At 33.0% G+C, this 17,643-nt stretch overlaps 1 protein-coding gene across 2 annotated transcripts in view; it reads right to left on the bottom strand.

Annotated features, from left to right (window-relative positions):
* Positions 1 to 1,097: 1,097 nt before the first annotated feature.
* The window catches only part of LOC117176239, a 51,995-nt gene continuing 35,449 nt past the window's right edge, over positions 1,098 to 17,643 (bottom strand). For both annotated transcript variants that reach the window (XM_033366386.1, XM_033366387.1), the window contains 2 exons: positions 4,690 to 4,939; positions 1,098 to 4,556 (listed from right to left, as the gene is read on the bottom strand). In XM_033366386.1, the coding sequence (XP_033222277.1) occupies positions 4,428 to 4,556; positions 4,690 to 4,939 (379 nt within the window). In that variant the 3' untranslated portion in view covers positions 1,098 to 4,427. The remainder of the gene's footprint in view (positions 4,557 to 4,689; positions 4,940 to 17,643) is intronic.

The raw sequence follows: 17,643 nt of genomic DNA, 5'->3' as shown, positions 1-17,643 counted from the left end.
AATGGAAATTTGAAACACCTCCCACGTTACATCAAGTAATCTCAAAAAACGTCTGTTGAAATTTACATGAATTCATAAAAAAAATGGAAATTTGAAAGATCTCTCACGTTAAATCAAGAAATCTGTCTGAATGCCCCTTGAAATTTACATGAATTTATCCGAAAGCATGGGAATTTGAAAGACCTCTAACGTTACATTAAGTAACCTGAAAGAATGCCCCTTAAAATTTACATGAATTCATCTTAAAACATGGAGGTTTGAAATAGCTCCCACGTTACATCAAGTAATCTGAAAAAACGCCCCTTGAAATTTATATGCATTCATCAAAAAATATGGAAATTTGAAAGACCTCCCGCGTTACATCAAGTAATCTGAAAAAACGCCTCTTGAAATTTATATGAATTCATCCAAAAACATAGGAATTTGAAAGACCTCCCATGTTAAATCAAGGGGCCTCGAAAAACGCCCCTTGAAATTTACATGAATTCATCGAAAAAAATGGAAATTTGAAACACCTCCCACGTTACATCAAATAAGCTCAAAAAAAGACCCTTGAAATTTACATGAATTCATCTTAAAAATGGAGGTTTGAAACACCTTCCACGTTACATCAAGTACTTTGAAAACATCAAGGGCAAGAATGCCCCTTGAAATTTTCATGGATTCATCTTAAAACATGGAGGTTTGAAATACCTCCCACGTTACATCACGTAATCTGAAAAAACGCCCCTTGAAATTTATATGCATTCATCGAAAAATATGGAAATTTGAAAGACCTCCCATGTTACATCAAATAAGCTCAAAAAAAGACCCTTGAAATTTACATGAATTCATCTTAAAAATGGAGGTTTGAAACACCTTCCACGTTACATCAAGTACTTTGAAAAAACGCCCCTTAAAATTTACATAAATTCATCCAAACACGTGAAAGTTTCAAACACCTCTTACGAAAAAAAATTAATTAAGTCGCGTCCTTTCCATCCCGAAAAACACCCCTATATATTTATACGGAACGAAAGAATTTAAAAATGAGAAAGAGAGACAAATACATGGAGTAACAGATACAAGTTGTTTTTTTTTTAACAAGACATTTAATGTTCGTTTAATATCATTTAATATCTGTAAGCTCGGCAGAGTCAACAGTGTTACAAGATTTTCGTGCATGCGATGTTCATCCGCGGGAACTTAATTCTAAATTAATACAAATCATCGTCACATAGTCCAACCAACGCAACGTCCAGTCATGCCTCCTCTCACCTCTAACGCGGATCTTCGGCCAAAAATCTTGTTCGTACGACGAATTTCTATTCGATTTACTCTTCTTACTTTCTCTCCTCAAGAAAATCGGCTAAAAAACGCATTTTCGTTTTGTTAAAAAGTTAGAAATCTAACGTCGACGCACATATCGATCTGTACTTGTAAATATAATATAATAATCAGCGATCGGCGGTAAAAAAATCTTTGAAAAAGAGTTGGCGCTAAAATTCATTTTGCAAAGTCGCTTCGTATAAAAAACACACGAGAAGATCGAAATGCAATCCAGATCGAACTTTAGTCCCTAAGTTTAGTGTGAAAAACCTGGGCAAGCTTTCATATTCCTCTTCTTCTTCTTCTATCTCGAGGAAGAAGGATCTCTAATTAATATACAGTACTTTTCATCGATATCTCTTTCAAATTAATTCTTTTTTGGGTTTAAAATCAACACAAAAATAAAATTCAAACTGTTTTCTAAGGAGGAAAGATATGAGGTAAAAATATAAATCATTGCAAAGCGAGGTAAAAATTCTGGGTTACCAAACCCATCATCCTTGATGAGAATCAGCTTGTAAAATACTTTTTGAACATTACTTTTCCAGTTCCTTCTTTTTTACGGAACTGATAACCCAGATAAAAATGATTATGGCGAAATCTATCGAAGGATAGTAAAGGTAAAAAGAAAAAAAGGAATCAGGCAAAAGGAGAGTAAAATGATAATAAATTATAAATAATAATTATAATTTATCTGAATAGATTTTGAAATTTTGTTTACTGACATGAGTCATTTAAAATATAAGATTTGATCTCATCTTTAGCAATTGGTGCCAATAATTTAAGTCTGCCCCGTACAAAAGTGCATTCAATTCGTCAAAAGTCACTCGGGTTTCTTATTTTTATCTCTTATTCGTATACATGCACTCTTATAGTGGAGCAGGCTTCAACTGTGTTTCAATTGTCTTTCATTTTAACGTAGCATCATGGACTAAATCTAATCTTCACCAAGATTTTCGGTAAATATTCAGGATTTCACGATTACTTACAGTATGTATAATACATTAATTCGCTATATTGGCAAAGAAAATAAAAAATGTCCTCACCAGAATTAAGAACAAAATGAAGAATACGTCCGAAATAGCTTAAAAGACTGTCCCCAAAGAGCACGCAATTCTGCATGAAAATATTGCAGCAAAATTACTGAATTGATGCGGCAATTTTGATTCATACAATGTTGCGGAATAATCTTGCAATTTTGGAAGAGGATGATTCAAATTCCTGGCAAGTTTTGGCGGCAAGATCTTCTCATGTAAGTTACTGATAATAAAGTAAAGAAATCAGTTAGTGTCACGATGTTTGTTGCCACTAAATTCCGAAACTACTTAACCGATCTTGATGAAATTTTGTATACTGTGTGTAATTTGGTCCAACTTGAGGGATAGGATACTTTTTATCTCGATTAATTACCTCAATTTTTTTAAATTGCAAATTAAGTGTTTTTATTTGTAACTTCCACAACTTTCAAACAGATGGAGGTGTAAGTTAGTTTATTGACCGACATCTCAACATTTCACGTTATCTAGGTTGGGCGAGCAACCAATAGATGGCGTCAAATTTAGCATAATATTCATTCAACGTATTAACTGAGCCACAGCAATGCATGACTGGTTCTACTAGTAGCATATAAATATGTCCACTCTCACGAAGCACACAAAACGTTAATAAATATTAATTAACAATGCAGAAATGGCTGAAATCATGTCTCCAGCATTAAAAAGCAACTACTTCACTTATTCTTACGAAAAAAATCGTAATTGAAGCGTATCCAACAGTGAAAAGCTAAATTTTGTACTCTCGAAAACTAAGAGTGTCACTAACTGGGGTCTTTACTTTACATGATCAGGAATTAGGACCACATCAGGTAGAAGAGTGTCCTTGTAAATTGATCCATCGTTTCTGCATGGCATTCGCCTCGTTTTTCCTGCATTATTTTACGCACAAGTGAATTTTGGAGAGGATTATTTTGTTGGAGGGTCTCGTTGCTGCATCATTTCAGCAATATTTATTGGGGGAAGAGGACATATTTTTATATTGCAGCAGCAGTATTGCGTGCTGTTGGGGTAGTTATTACAAGTATACATAAATATAATAATATATACACATAGGAATTTCGAAACATACATACATATCTGCACATGAATGAATCTATATAATAATGAGGACATATAGGTACGAGCGATTCTCTAGCTACTCGAAAGGAAAATAAATAAACTTGAACGTGCACGTCTTGTCATCTACATTATGTGGTGGATGGGTAAATTAATCACAACGAAAACAATGCCTGCTTAAGAATTATGCGTTTTACATTAGTTTGTGCACTAGCAGCAAATGAGAGGGTCCCCAAAGCTATTTCGAAGCCTCCAGAACTCTCTCCCAACTCCCTTCCATCCTCCCTCTCGAGTTCTCGCGCCTGCCATCACAATCCATCCTCGCGCTCACGAGAATTCAATATTTACAATTCACAACTTACTTCAAAAATCCTGAATCTTTACTCTGTGTCCACTGTACACGCTTTCGCGAAAGCTCGTGGAGCCGCACTGTTCGTGTGTGCAAGTGATTTTCATTTTCTCTTTCAATTGCCAGAAGAGAATGAAGAGGACGCTTTTTTCTCAAGGAGAGACATTGCATTTCTCCGTCGAGAAAGCGCGTCTCCACATGTTTTCTCCTGACTTTAGTCACGATAATCTTAACGATAGTAACCACGATAATTAAAAGCGTAAGCTGGATAGCTACTATTCTGTATCTACAATATATTTCAATATGTCTCCCCGTCTCGTGTCGTATCACGTAGAAGAGTTTCACTGTCTCTTGATCCTTCCGGATCGTCAATTGTCTTCTACCACCACTTCCAACAGTTGACGTTTTTTCGTTTTTACGTCCCCGCCCTCATTTTTCACCATTTTTGGAGGCTCCTGCTGGAGGAGAAAGACAGGAAATTTTGTCGACAGGTGAGTTCGCGTCGCGTCCAACTTGAGCGCCCTGGGTCTGAAATCGAGCTTTCATTCCCGTGGCCCCTGTCCTCACTGTCCTAACATGAATTGACGAGGATTCAATCAGATTTTGAATCTTGATGTAGAGATGAGTTCGCTCTTTCAATCTCCCTCCTCTTGGTCTTGTTACTGGAGCACGCAGCACTTGCACTTGGGTTTCTTCTTCAAGGTGACGTGCTCAACCTGCGAGGCGTCCCCGGGACCCTGAGCCGTCACTCGGCCCACTTCCACGGTCGCACTTGTTGTCGAGCCCACCTGGAATCACAAAATCAATTTCTCAGCATTGAAATTTATGAAAAATAATTGGATGTTTCTCTCTAGATTCTAGATTATGAAAAGAAGCCGCTTTCGAAAATATTATCCAAGTTGCAGGTGTTAGGATACGCACTTTTTCATTGACGGGCTTCGACGGTGTGCTGTGAGCATTTCCATTTCCCTGCCTCGTCGTGGAGTCCAGAAGGGGACTCGAACTTGAATCGTGTTCGCCCTTTCGTCCTTCACAACCTGGCAAGGGTGGGGCATTTTGTCCAGGGGTCGGCGTTATGGGCTTCCCACCTTTGATTAGCTCGACTATCTCGTCAGCTTCTCTCGACAAGTCCCCATCAGGCCTGAACGGATTATCCCATCCGCTGTCCGTACTGGAAAACAAACAATAAATCAATTATACCCAAATAAAATTCTAAACATTTCAGTGCATTTAACAAAAATGTTGAATAACTCATTGTTGAGAAAACAATACTTAAGAAAAGTATCGAAATTCGGATTGAAAAACTCTGTGATCTTGAAAATTCACGTCCGAAAAATCCGCCGAACCAATCAGAATAATGATCCATTGACTAACGTAGCATTTAGCAAACAACGGGCGAAAATTCAATGGGGATGTTGCATGAAATGAGATAAAAACATATTTTGATTCTTTGGTAACTCATTATTTTGTTCCAAGAAGGAAGAATTTTTTATTCGATAAGAAACATGTTTTTTTTTCTTAATAAAGTTTGAATACTACTCCCGCTAGCGTCATTTTTCGCCAAAAGCATAGATTGGCTCTATCTTTGTGACGTAATTCTTCGCGGGAAAATTTAAACTATCTAAATACGAAGAAAAGAATTGAAATAGTCTGCCTAACTAGCTTCTGCCCATTACCGACGTGTTTGTATATTTTGCAGTAAAGAAATACAAATTTTCATCGAATCTTTATCCTCCCTAGAATTACATACTGCTCCAAAAACACTTCTTAAAAAGCTTCTAATCTACCTTCTTTAGGGAATTCGCTGATTTCCAAATTCATTCTTTGTTTATAGCTTTTCCCTCTCTTGATTCGGCTTTTATTCTCGATTTCTTATGTTTGGCGTTTTTAGAGATTGGTGGGTAACTTTATAATCGGCTGGATCAGCTGTCAAGTAGAAAGCCGCGAAGGTTGCGCAACCTGATTCGTCAAAATTTTGAAAAGTAAAGTGGCTTCTAAAGTGGTCTTATTGGTGCTCAGTTGTATAACTTACTGACGTCACATCTGTTCAAACGTGACAAAATAAACGTAAAAAATTTTTTTTTTCAGTATTAGAAACCTAAAAATAAAATTTCTTTTCTTCATAACTTTATTCACTGCTTCAATTTTCTAAAATTATGTTTATATTATTTCATGCGACATCGCCATTTACAATTTCTAACTGAGATATTTGTTTACTTTAAATAATGGCGGCCTCTTATAAAAAAAGCTTTTGTACCTAAATGCAAGTGCAATAGAAAATATAATTCACAACAAATATTTATAAGGTTACCTGTGGGCACAAAAGTTTAAGTGAAATTCTAGGCATTTTGAAAATCTTTTAGGCCCTTCTTTTCACTTTTAAAAAACATTAAAAATAATCAACCATACAATAGGTTATGTTTACTGTTTACAACATTCAATCGCCAGCGGCCAAATTAGATTCCCTTACCAACTTGAGAACCGCCCCACTCAAAATGAAGTACTTCTGAATATCCACCGAACAAAATTAGATTTTCTCACAATAATTAAAAAAGTATTAATTTTAGACATTAAAAAAAAATATTAAAGCTTATTACAAAAAAACTATCCTTCCGTATTTACATTACTTTTCATTCTTCTTTTTAATAAAAGACCACACATTTCTTCATTATTTGAACTTGATGAAACACATCCTATAATTACGGAATTTAATAAAAAATTTAATCCCACAATGTTATATAATTGAGCGTATAGCCGAGACCCCGTTATGAATGGCGCCCAACATGGGGCACGAAAAATAACGGCCCCCTGATAGCCAACAGCAATTAAAATATCGGAATTGCGTTTTTTTTGTAATTCTCCACTTTCTTAGAAAAGTATTTTCTCTAATAACAGGCCTCACAGTCCGTGTGGGATAAAATATAGGGACAAAGGGGTACTTTTTGTCACGCTTATGGGGTACTTTTTTCGGGCTCAAAAATTAACAAATTTAGGATAAATTCATGTGTCTACCTTACCTGGAAAACCTGGAATTTTTAGGAAATTTTTTTTTTAATCAATTAAGGAATTTTTTCGAGAGCGTACTTCATTTTTTTAAATTACACTATTAAATATAATAACAATGATTCTTCATTTGTAAAAGTAGCTTTATATTACTGTATTCCTATATTATTATTATTATTATTATAGAGCCTCGGTGGCTCAGTTGGTTAGACACTTGGACTTCACCTCAGAGGTCCGGGGTTCGACCCCTGAGCCGGTACCTCTGAAAATTTTTCAATGTACCTTTACCGAGGTTTATTATTATTATTATTATTATTATTATATAACTGTATTTTGTGGAAAGTTCGTTTTTTGTTTGGAATCAATTTTTTAAACTGAAAATTCAAATATTCTGTTTTTGGTTAAAAATTAGTTTTTTTTAAATTCCATTATTTTTGTATTAAAAATTTTAATATTCTTTGATTAAAATATCAACTAATACATTTTTGGTTCTGAATTCGTATTTTTTATTGAAGATTTAATTGCTCTTTTGATTAAAATGAATTTTTTGTTGTTAAAAATTCATCTCCTTGGTTAAAAAATGAACTCTTTTGTTGAAAATTCGTTCTTTCGTTGGCTGAAAAATAATTTTTTTACTCCAAATTTAACTATTCCAGTTGCAAATTTGACTATTTTGTTGAAAATCTGCTTGTTACTTTGTTTTTAAAATTAATTCTTCTGATTAAAGTATAACTAATCAATATTTGGTTGCAATATTATCTTTTTTAGTTGAAAATTTTGACTGTTTGGTAGAGATTAATCTTCTGAGTTGAAAATGAATCTTTTTGTTTGCAATTATATGATTCTAGTTAAAGGTTCATCGTCTAAGTTGAAAATTCGTATCTTTTTGTTTCAAATTCAACTATTACAGTTGGAGATTCATTATTTTTAGTTGAAAATTCGTAGCGTCAGTTGAAGATGAATTCTTTAACTGGAAATTTAACTACCCAATTGTTGTTCTACTCAGTGGAAAATTGAAGTATTTTAGTTAAAGATTTATAATTTTAGTTTGAAATTCAGTCTGGTTAAAAATTTGAATTTTTTGTTGAAAATTAGTCTCTTATATGAAAATTTAACTTTTTTGTTAAAAATTCATATATTTTTTTGAAAACTCGCCCTTCTTAGTAGAAAATTGATCATACTGTTTGAAAATGAATCGTCTTGTTTGAAAAGTCATTTTTTTTTTTCTTAAAAATTCAAGTATTCGAATTAAATATTGATAATTTTAGTAATTAATTCATCTTTTTGGTTGAAAATTCAAGTTTTTGGGGAAAATTTAATTTTTTTTAATATAGATTATTATTAAAGATTATTATTAAAAATTCGTGAACTTTAAGAGACAAATTCAAGAAATTATTAAAAATCTATAGTATTATTTAATTAATCTATAGTGCTAAAACATTTCAAAAAATCTTGTGATGTAAATTAAATTTCTAGAAACTAAGAAAAAAAATTAGAATAAATTCGCCAAAAATTATACCTGGAAAAAACTGATTTGTCAGGGAATCTTTTTCCAGGCTTTGAGTACACACCCTGATGCATAAGCGTTCAAAAAGTTCAAATACATTGAAAAAAATGTTTTAATCCAAAAAAATTAAAATAAATTAAAAACAGAATTTTAAGGAATTTAAGAGTATTCAGCGTAAATTAATAAGAATTCAGGGTGAGTTACAAAAACTAATTTCAAATCTCTTCAAATATTTGAAAATCGAATAATTTCTAACCAAAAAAAAAGAGAGTTATTACTACAAACAATTCAAAATAATTTAAATAAATTGGAAATTAAACAAAAACTTATTAATAATCCATTGAATCCCTTGAAATTGTTCAAATCTCGTGAGAATGCCTTAAATTTTTTTTTTAAATACTAAAATATTTACGTCCTTAAAATATCTTCAAACTATTCAAATGAATAAAAAAATCTGGAAATCCCTTAAAATTTCCTGAAATATTACAAATCATGTGAATGCTTTTGAAATCCCTTGAAACATTTTAAAGCTCTCGAAAATACCTGGGAATCTTTTACAATGAAATAAATAAAAAAATCCTTGAAATCTTTTATAATTCCCCAAAATAGTTAAAATCTGTTGAAATCTTACAAAATAGCTCACTTACATAAATAAATTATTTAAAATGCACTAAAGTATTAGAAGTTTTAAAAATACTCTAAACTTAATTAAAGAATCCCTTCAAAGTATGGAAATCTATTCAAAATTTCTGAGAATCTTTAAAAATACCCTGAAATATTTCAAAAGAATTCAAGACATCTCAGAAATAGTGACTATGCGGCAGCCCTAATTATTTTTTAGGGTTACACTCCGAAAAATTTTTGTTTGAATTAAACAAATTATTTCTTTAATATGGGGTCAAAAAAATGTTTGTTTGATTCGAATAAATTTTTTGTTTGTCCTCATTTGTTTAGTTCAAATACATTTTTGGTTTGTTCAAATAAATCTCTGGTTAAAAGTAAGTAAAGTTCTTGTTTACATTGAAAATATATTTTTTTCAATAATTATAGACTTTGTTCAAGTGAAGTAAATCTTTTTTTACACTTAACCTCAAAATTGAGAATTCTTTACAAAAATAATGAATCAGCTCGATAACATGTTTATTCATAATCATAATTATCGTTGTATATGTAAAACCAGAAACATGTATTCATTCCGAAGCTTAATTCTGGTTAATTGTTAACTTTGTGCTTCTCATTTCTAAATAAAACAATAATAAATTAGAATAATGAGAAATGTACCAGAATTAGACATTTGAATTGAATGTATTGTATATATCAGTGTTCCTGCTTTCAATTATACAATAATAATGACAATAGAAAAAACATGATTTTACAGAAAATCAGAACCTTCAGAATAATACAACACTGAAAAAATTTCAATGCCATCAAATAAATCACATGATAAATTAATTCAGATTCTAGGTTAGTTATTTATGAAACCGCCGGCAGCGCTTTATCACGCCTTGCGGCACTTTGTAGTACTGATTTGTACTGTATTTTTTCTTTTCAATCAAACAAATATTTTTATAAATTCGAATAAACAGATTTTAAACAAATGACTTGTTTAATAAAAGTCAATTTTTTATTTGAATCAAACAAATTGTACTGAATAAATTATTTGTCTCAATCAATAAGGCTAATAGTTTTCATTTCTTAACATTAAATAAACCTTTTTTTAATTAAAGCAACAAATTTGTCTGATTCAATTATATAAATTCAAACAAATTTTGTAGTTTGATTCAAACAAACATTTTTCTGAGTGTACTTCTAACAGAAATTCCCCGATTTTTGCTATTTTTTCAAAATGTCAGACTCTTGGAAGCTTTGATCTTATACATTTTTTTAAATTACATTCTGAGCAGCAAATACGGCACCATAGGGACCAAATTTGTAACTTTAATGCAATATTTTAACATTGTTAATAAAATAAGGAAATGATGCACGGTTTTAATTCAACTAAAATTAAAAAAACACACTCTTCATACAGCTTATTTTACTTGCTATGGCTGCATGGGAGCTCAGCTCCGTCTTATTCATATATATGGCTGCTCAAAATTTCTCCCTTTTTTGCATATTATACATAAATGCAAACATTTGATCATTGAAAAGCCGCTGTGGATTTAATCTTCAAAGACGAAAGTTTGCTACAATTTTGTTACAAGAGATAAATAGATACTTTACTGCACTAATTTCTTTTTTTAATTTCGAGAGGAGAAAACTCATGGAAACGGTAGATTAAAGCCACACCCTGTGCTTTGACCATGACATTAACTCTTGAAACTGATACGAGCGTTGAGCGAAATCCGAGTTCTATCGAGCGTGTTAGTCCGCTTAAACCTTAAAGTATCGAATAACTTCCGGCTTTTTGCGTGCTCTTATGGTACATAACAAGTTTTCTTTTAATGTTACGTTTGTCGAGTAGGGTAGCTAAATAGTTTTTTTGCCGATGAGATGACAATTCTGGATGTGCTAGTCCGAAAACGAATGTTTTCTATATTTTAGCAACCAAAAAGTAGGAGGAAATAACATTTTTTTTCTTTTGCTAAATATGAAACATTAAAAATGGTGGCTTTAAACAACTAAACAGGCCTGCGAAATAGGGGGTCAAGTTTCCTTTATTGGTTTTCTTATACATATTTTTTTGCGTTTCTGGCCATCTTTCAGAATATAATAAATGACACCTGCCACGCAAAATGCGGGGTCCGATTCAGGTTCGACGTAAAGAAATATAAAGGAAACCACTGTCACATTTCCAGAAAAAACCTCGCAGACCTGTTATTTAAATTAAGAACTCGTGAGAAAAATTTTGCAATACTGATTTAAAAGCAAACAATAAATTATCCGTTCTTGTTTAGCAATATGAACAACGCGAAGGACGTGCCGATGAACACATTAGAAATAGTGCCGGTTTTTCTGAATTACGTCAAGAGGCTATTTTTAGTTTACTGCATCCTTCTTTTTATATGTGTTTGTATCGAGAAGAAGAGATAGAAATGTATAGATTCGTCTTTCTGTAGCGCAGAATTGTTGTCAAAGACCACATATTATTTTTTTTCTTTTTCTCGATCCATCAAAATCGAGTCTTTTATGCGAATAGTCAATAAATGAAGAAATGTTGTGCAAAGTCTCGGACATTCGACCCGATACAATCGCCAGACAGCGATTTATTTTGCCTTGTCCACGAAAATATCCGTGAAATGTTCCCAAGTAAGGAAACTGTCCAGGAAATGAAAATCTTTTCGAGACCGAAATCTTCAATTATAATTTTAGATCGTTCCTTTATCCATCAACTTACAATTCGTAACAACAAAAATTGCATGGTATTCCCGCTTTGAAATTTCAAGAATGAAAAATAGGTTCTCAAAGAAATCTTATAAAAAAATAAACGTAATTTACGTGTAGCGAATTCTAAATAAGTATGTATAAGAAGGGAAGGCAATTAAAAATGAAAGATAAGAGCCCTGACGAAGCATGAAAGAAAAAATTCTACTTTTGGCTCTGAGCCAACTTGAAATAAAGTTAGTGCCAAACATTATGAAATAATGACGAATAAAGTTCAAAGAAAATCACATTCCATACTGCTGAGAGAATCGTTATGTGATTATTTTCAGATTCCAAATTACTCATTTCCTTATAGCCGTCATAATTATTATAGCAAGAGTCAGTTAAAAGGCTTTAAAAGTAAAACTGTAACACCAAATTCTAATATTTATGCGATAATTGTGACTAGGAAAAATAAAAATGATTTAAAATGTCAGTTACAATAAGTAAAAATTATAGGAAATTGCTATTCGGTTAAATGATTTTAGGTAAAATAAAGCCTCCTTGAACTGTGCCTATACATATAAATGCATTGCGCATATCGACAGGTAGGCAGGCAAAGTTGGGTCGATAGAATGTAACTTGAGATATAAAATCTACCCTTTTTTCCATTGTTTCGCAATTCATTGACTTTTTTTTTCATTCTTTGAGCTCTTTTTTCAAAAATCGAAATAAGTAAAAATGGATAATGATAATGAAAATGACTTAACAATATTTCATTAATTACCTTTCATTAAGATCTGCATCCTTTGGTACTTTAATCACGTAATATACGTGGCCTCCATGATTAGTCGCCATTTTTCACTGACAGTTTCTTTCAATAATTCAGATACTATCATTTGCAACAAAATTTTGATACTACACAAAAATGTTCCAAAGGAAAACACCTCGAACTATTTAATTCACATCTTTTTTGCCTAGAAGTTTTTAGTTATTCCTGTGGGCAGGTGTACTTTTGTATGTGAGATGAGCTTCTCTCAATGTCAAACCACGGTTTTTTTTTAATAGCTTTCTTCTTTAAAAAAATTTGAAACCTATATTAAATTTTAATTCTGAGAATTGCCTTCTATAGGTAAAAGATTGCACAATAACTTTAGGATTCTGTGGAAAAAATGAGAGTCCGATCGTTCCGTTTTCACAAACTGAAATGAGCTACTCCGCCTACAAATTTAGTTTCTCAGCATCCAATTTATTTTTAAGAGATGATTCTGAAGTTTTCAAGGGGACAGATCTCTCTATGAATACCAAGAATCATCAATTCAAACTTCCAGACATTTTAATTGTTTCAAAACCCGCAACGTCTCTTATTCCAACAAATATCCAATTATTTTAATTAAAGCAGAGGTTTTTGTCTTTTATGTTGGGTTCTATTTTACAGATTATTGATGCAAAATTGAATTTACATTTCACAATAAAATAAATCTTGACCTTCGTGTTCTCAAAGTCCCTTGGCTTTAATATATATAGAATGCAGTTGAACTAAACTGAATGTCAAGTTATTATTTTTAATTAAATTTTTCCAAAATCTCAAAAAAGGAAATTTGGACTACACTACACTTTCACATGAAAGGAGAACGTAATGTAACCAAGAAATTTAAACTCTTTTTTAAGAGTAACTTAGGAATGAAAGACTGGTAGTGGAATTATTTTATTCCGTGGGACATCACTGACTTGAGTTCGTCAAAAGTGTTTCTGGTTCATCATCTTTTCTTGACTTTTTTTCTGTAATAGAAGCTTTACAGCCTACGCCGTGACTGGTGAAAAGTCGAGTGAAAAACTCGTTCACACAGAATAGAAAATAGGGGTCGTAGACAGGCAACTTTGCTCTTTCATTGCACACTCTCTCACACTGAAAGACACATAATATGAATACATACGTATTTAGGTTTGTATCCGTAGGCACGCGAGACTGTTATATCGATTGTTTTTTTATCTTTTAACCTCGCATGGCTTCCGTGCTTAATTCTTCTCTTATAATGAGTGCACTGCGATGGCAGCGATTTCCGCAATCATTCACTTTTTCATAGAAAATTAAATACGATAAGTTAAATTTGAAAATGTGGAAATTTCTTATTTCAAAACAATCATCAAGGCCTGCCCAACTCTCAGGAATTATTCCTAGACTCCCAATAATAACCCACGCTCTGTTTAACTCTCAGAAATTGTTCCTAGGAACCGAAGAACTAATGACGCCATGCTGAATTTTCAGAAATTTTCCGTAGGCTTTTAAGAACAACACACGCCCTGCACAGCATTCATAAATCGTCTCTAGGCTCCCAAGAATAACTCACGACCTGTTCAACTCTCAGAAATTGTTTCTAAGTTTGTTTCTTCAATCTTCATATCATTTTTCTGAAACCTGCCCAACTCTCAGAAATTGTTACCAGATATGGTAAAGTGAAATTACAATACGAGTATTGTAAACTTGAAAGTACACAGAAAAAAGACAGTGTTAATGAAGCACCAATATCAGGGTACCATATACCTGCAACAAAAATTACCCTTGCGGTGTGATATAGGGTACAGATTCCCAATCAGTTGGGGTACGTAGTACCGACTACTTTGGGTACGACGTGTCCGTTTCTTGGGTTACGAAATGACAAACGTCATTCGACGCATAATCTATGCGTTCGTAACTTCTTAAATAATTTTTAATATTTGAAATAGCCATGTCTAAATGCATTGTTTATTATTTTGAAGTCATTGAAGTCATTGAAGTCATTGAAGTCATTGAAGTTTAGCAGGTGCGTTGTTCGCACTTTGGTGATAGAACGGGGATATCTCTGGCATGCGCAGTAATTATTCCTTTGTATTTTTAGGTTACATAAGGCCATGTGTCAATTTAAAAATACCCAAGAATCACTACTGCGCATTCTAAAGATATCCATGTTTGCTTAGAATATAACTTTTTATCTTGAATAATTCGTGCCTTAATAAGAATACATGGTGGAGCATAGGCATGTTAAGATTACTAGAAAAGTAGAGAATATGGATGCTAAATTCCCCAAGCATGAAGCTGTTGGATATTTCAGATGAAAAGTTCTTTCTATACGCGTAATAATAGCATCCTCAGATTTGACTGAATGAAAAACAAAACATCAGGAAAATATACAAATTCAATTTGATCAAAATAAAAACTATTAAATCAAATTTTCTATTACAAGACATTAATCTAGAAAGTTTGAAATATTTTTTAAAGCATTACTTTATTATTAAAGTTAAATATTATGATACCATTTTAACATTGTTATTTATAATAATAGGTTCAATTTCATTAATTTAAAAAACAAAACTTATTTAAATGGAAGTAGCAGAACCTAGATTTGAACATCTCGCCAAAAAAATACGGAAATTTATATGAATAACTCGAGCATTAAACCTTTTTTTGTAATAAATAATGCCTTGAAAAATATAATAAACACTCTAAACATTCATACGATAGAAAGATAGATTCGATAAACTCTAGATTAGTGGGCATCGGAATCCCACCTCTGGTAATTTCAATCATGCTCATACCTCCAAACCAAGTTACATGATGTGAATTCCGCATACCTTCAATTTTTCGAAGACTATGGCATGCTTGACATCAGCGGTCAAAATTTCAAAACAGTGACATCTGACTTTTAGTACCCCACCTAGTCAGTATTTCGTACCCTTCATACTCGGTATGTCATACCCCAAGTTCGAGAGATATCTGAATCCCTACCGAGGTAAAGTGAACACCATTAAAATTTTATCTGCAACAAAATATACCCCCAGGGTTTTACTGAGTAGTGTGCGCAGAACGCGGGGGTACCGTCGATTGAGAATTGTAAAATTAAATTGCGTTTTGGTAATAAACTTTCATTACTAATTCCATTTCAGTAATAGAAGTTCTTGAGGTGAGGTTTGAAGTTTGCTTGTCGCTAAGTGATCCTTTTTTGCTGTTCTTCGGCAGCAGGAAGTAGAGTGCAGTGGAAGCATTCGAGCATAACCGCTAGTGTCAGTGCTTCCGTGTTTCGCGACAAAATCGAAACAAACGACAGTATTGTCCTCTTCTTCTTGTCCATCTCATCGACGCGACGTCGATGGAAGTCTACCTTCAACGTGAGTTAGGGCCATTCATGCGTTCCCTCTCGCAACTATAGTCAATTTGTCTTTCCATCAGATTTATTAACATACAGGGTAAAGGCACCAATTATAGAGGGGGAACCATTCGGCGAGGAAACAGTTGATTTATTCTATAACCTTAAACTTTATTATGTCATTTTTTAAGTAGAATTCATTAAATGGGTCTCAATTAAGTTTCTGAGTCATACAAATTATGCCTGCATACCAAATTAGTAAAAACAGGAAGAATTCTATCTTTAACCTCGGATAATAGTATAATTTATATGGTTATTTTAAAGGCGGTGTCTGGTCGTCTCGAAAAATTGGAGGAGTTGAAAAAGAGGATGGACTAGTCCCGAAAATTCGAGATGACTAGAGCTTATGAAAAATATTAAACTAGTCATCCCACCTTTCGGGACGACAAGACACTTCGTTTTTAAAATGATTGATATTTAATTTTCAGCTGCGCATCTATGTTTAACAAAATCTGACAAGTGTGGGTCAAATATTTTTGACGAGACAAGTTTATATTTTATTCTTAAAATAAAAAATTACCCAATGATTGATTGATTTGTGCATTTAAATTGAAAAGAAAGTGTTCCTACCTATTGTCAAAAATAAATAACCAATCTCGAAAACATTAAAAAATTAAATATGAGAAATCACAAAAGCAAATTAAGTTTTCAACTTTATTTTTTTTCCAATATAGACTCGATTTTCCAGTGTTGAAAATTTCAGATTAGCTAGAGGCGTGGTGAGGAGTGCGCCGCCGCGCGCCGTGACATAACGATAACAAAAACCCTCTCGGTGCATTTCACCCCCATAGGGATGCTTAGTGGAGCAATGGTGGACTGGTGGTACATTTTGCCTCTAGATGGCGTTCCGTTATATAGGTCACTAGGTAACACTGGCACACACTGACACACTGCTTCCATGTGTCTGGTTTTCTCTACATTCTACAACCTAGCTGCGTGTGCCGCTACAAACATGTATCATTTTATCATTCCGACACGTATAAAAAGGATAGGGAGAAAAGAGCGAGATAGAAAAGTGGAAAAAACAGCTCCGGTTCATTCATCACTACCTATTTCAAGTGATCAACAACTTCTTCACTTCTTTCATGCGTTCAAATCAGTTCTAACGAAAGATCCTGTTTGTTATCAGCAAATCCGAAATCCACCCTACTTGAAAAACTATTTTTATTGTACATGTGCTTGTCACTTGAAAGCGTCATTACTTCTTAGGCTAAAAATTTCAAATTAAATGGTTACAATTGGAAGTGAATCTTAATTTCTGATGACATCATTGGTAAATGAGCAATTAATTCAATGCCTAAGTGACGCTTGAGTAACCGAGGGTGCGTTACAGTGTCTTCAGATGAGTTGAGTGAGTACAGTAATTAAAGAGACGCGGTCTTTTAATATTACAATATCTTTCATTAAAAGGAAAAGTTTAGATAAATTGCGTCAGTTGTGAAGAGAGAATATTTTTATCGGTACAGTTCATTGGCAACGGAACTTGGATGCGAGTGGACTGTTTAGGATGAATCTGAACTCGACTGAGGCAGGTCACGGTCCTGGACATTCCCTTCATAGAAAGATCTATCTTTGGCGAGGTTGACGACGTCGTTCTACTACTTGGAATTTCGAACTTGGTTTATTTATTTCTTCAATCCTCAAATAATTTTTCCTAAATCTCGATTTTAAATCTTCTGTTTTTAACATATCTTTATGTCTAAAAAAAGATGTTTGAGAAATGCAAAAATCTGTATTAAAACTATTGAAAGAGAAAAAAGGCTTACACTGCTTAAACTGCAACCAATACCGAACTAATGGGACACATTTCATCTTGACCAAAACTATTTTCCCTAAAGCCTGCAATTTTTTGAAACATTGCAAAATATAGCAAGAACA

This window comes from Belonocnema kinseyi, chromosome 7 (assembly GCF_010883055.1).
Source record: "Belonocnema kinseyi isolate 2016_QV_RU_SX_M_011 chromosome 7, B_treatae_v1, whole genome shotgun sequence".
NCBI classification, from domain to species: domain Eukaryota; kingdom Metazoa; phylum Arthropoda; class Insecta; order Hymenoptera; family Cynipidae; genus Belonocnema; species Belonocnema kinseyi.
Note: the sequence above shows the minus strand (reverse complement) of the source record. Positions and strands in the feature narration are given on the sequence as shown.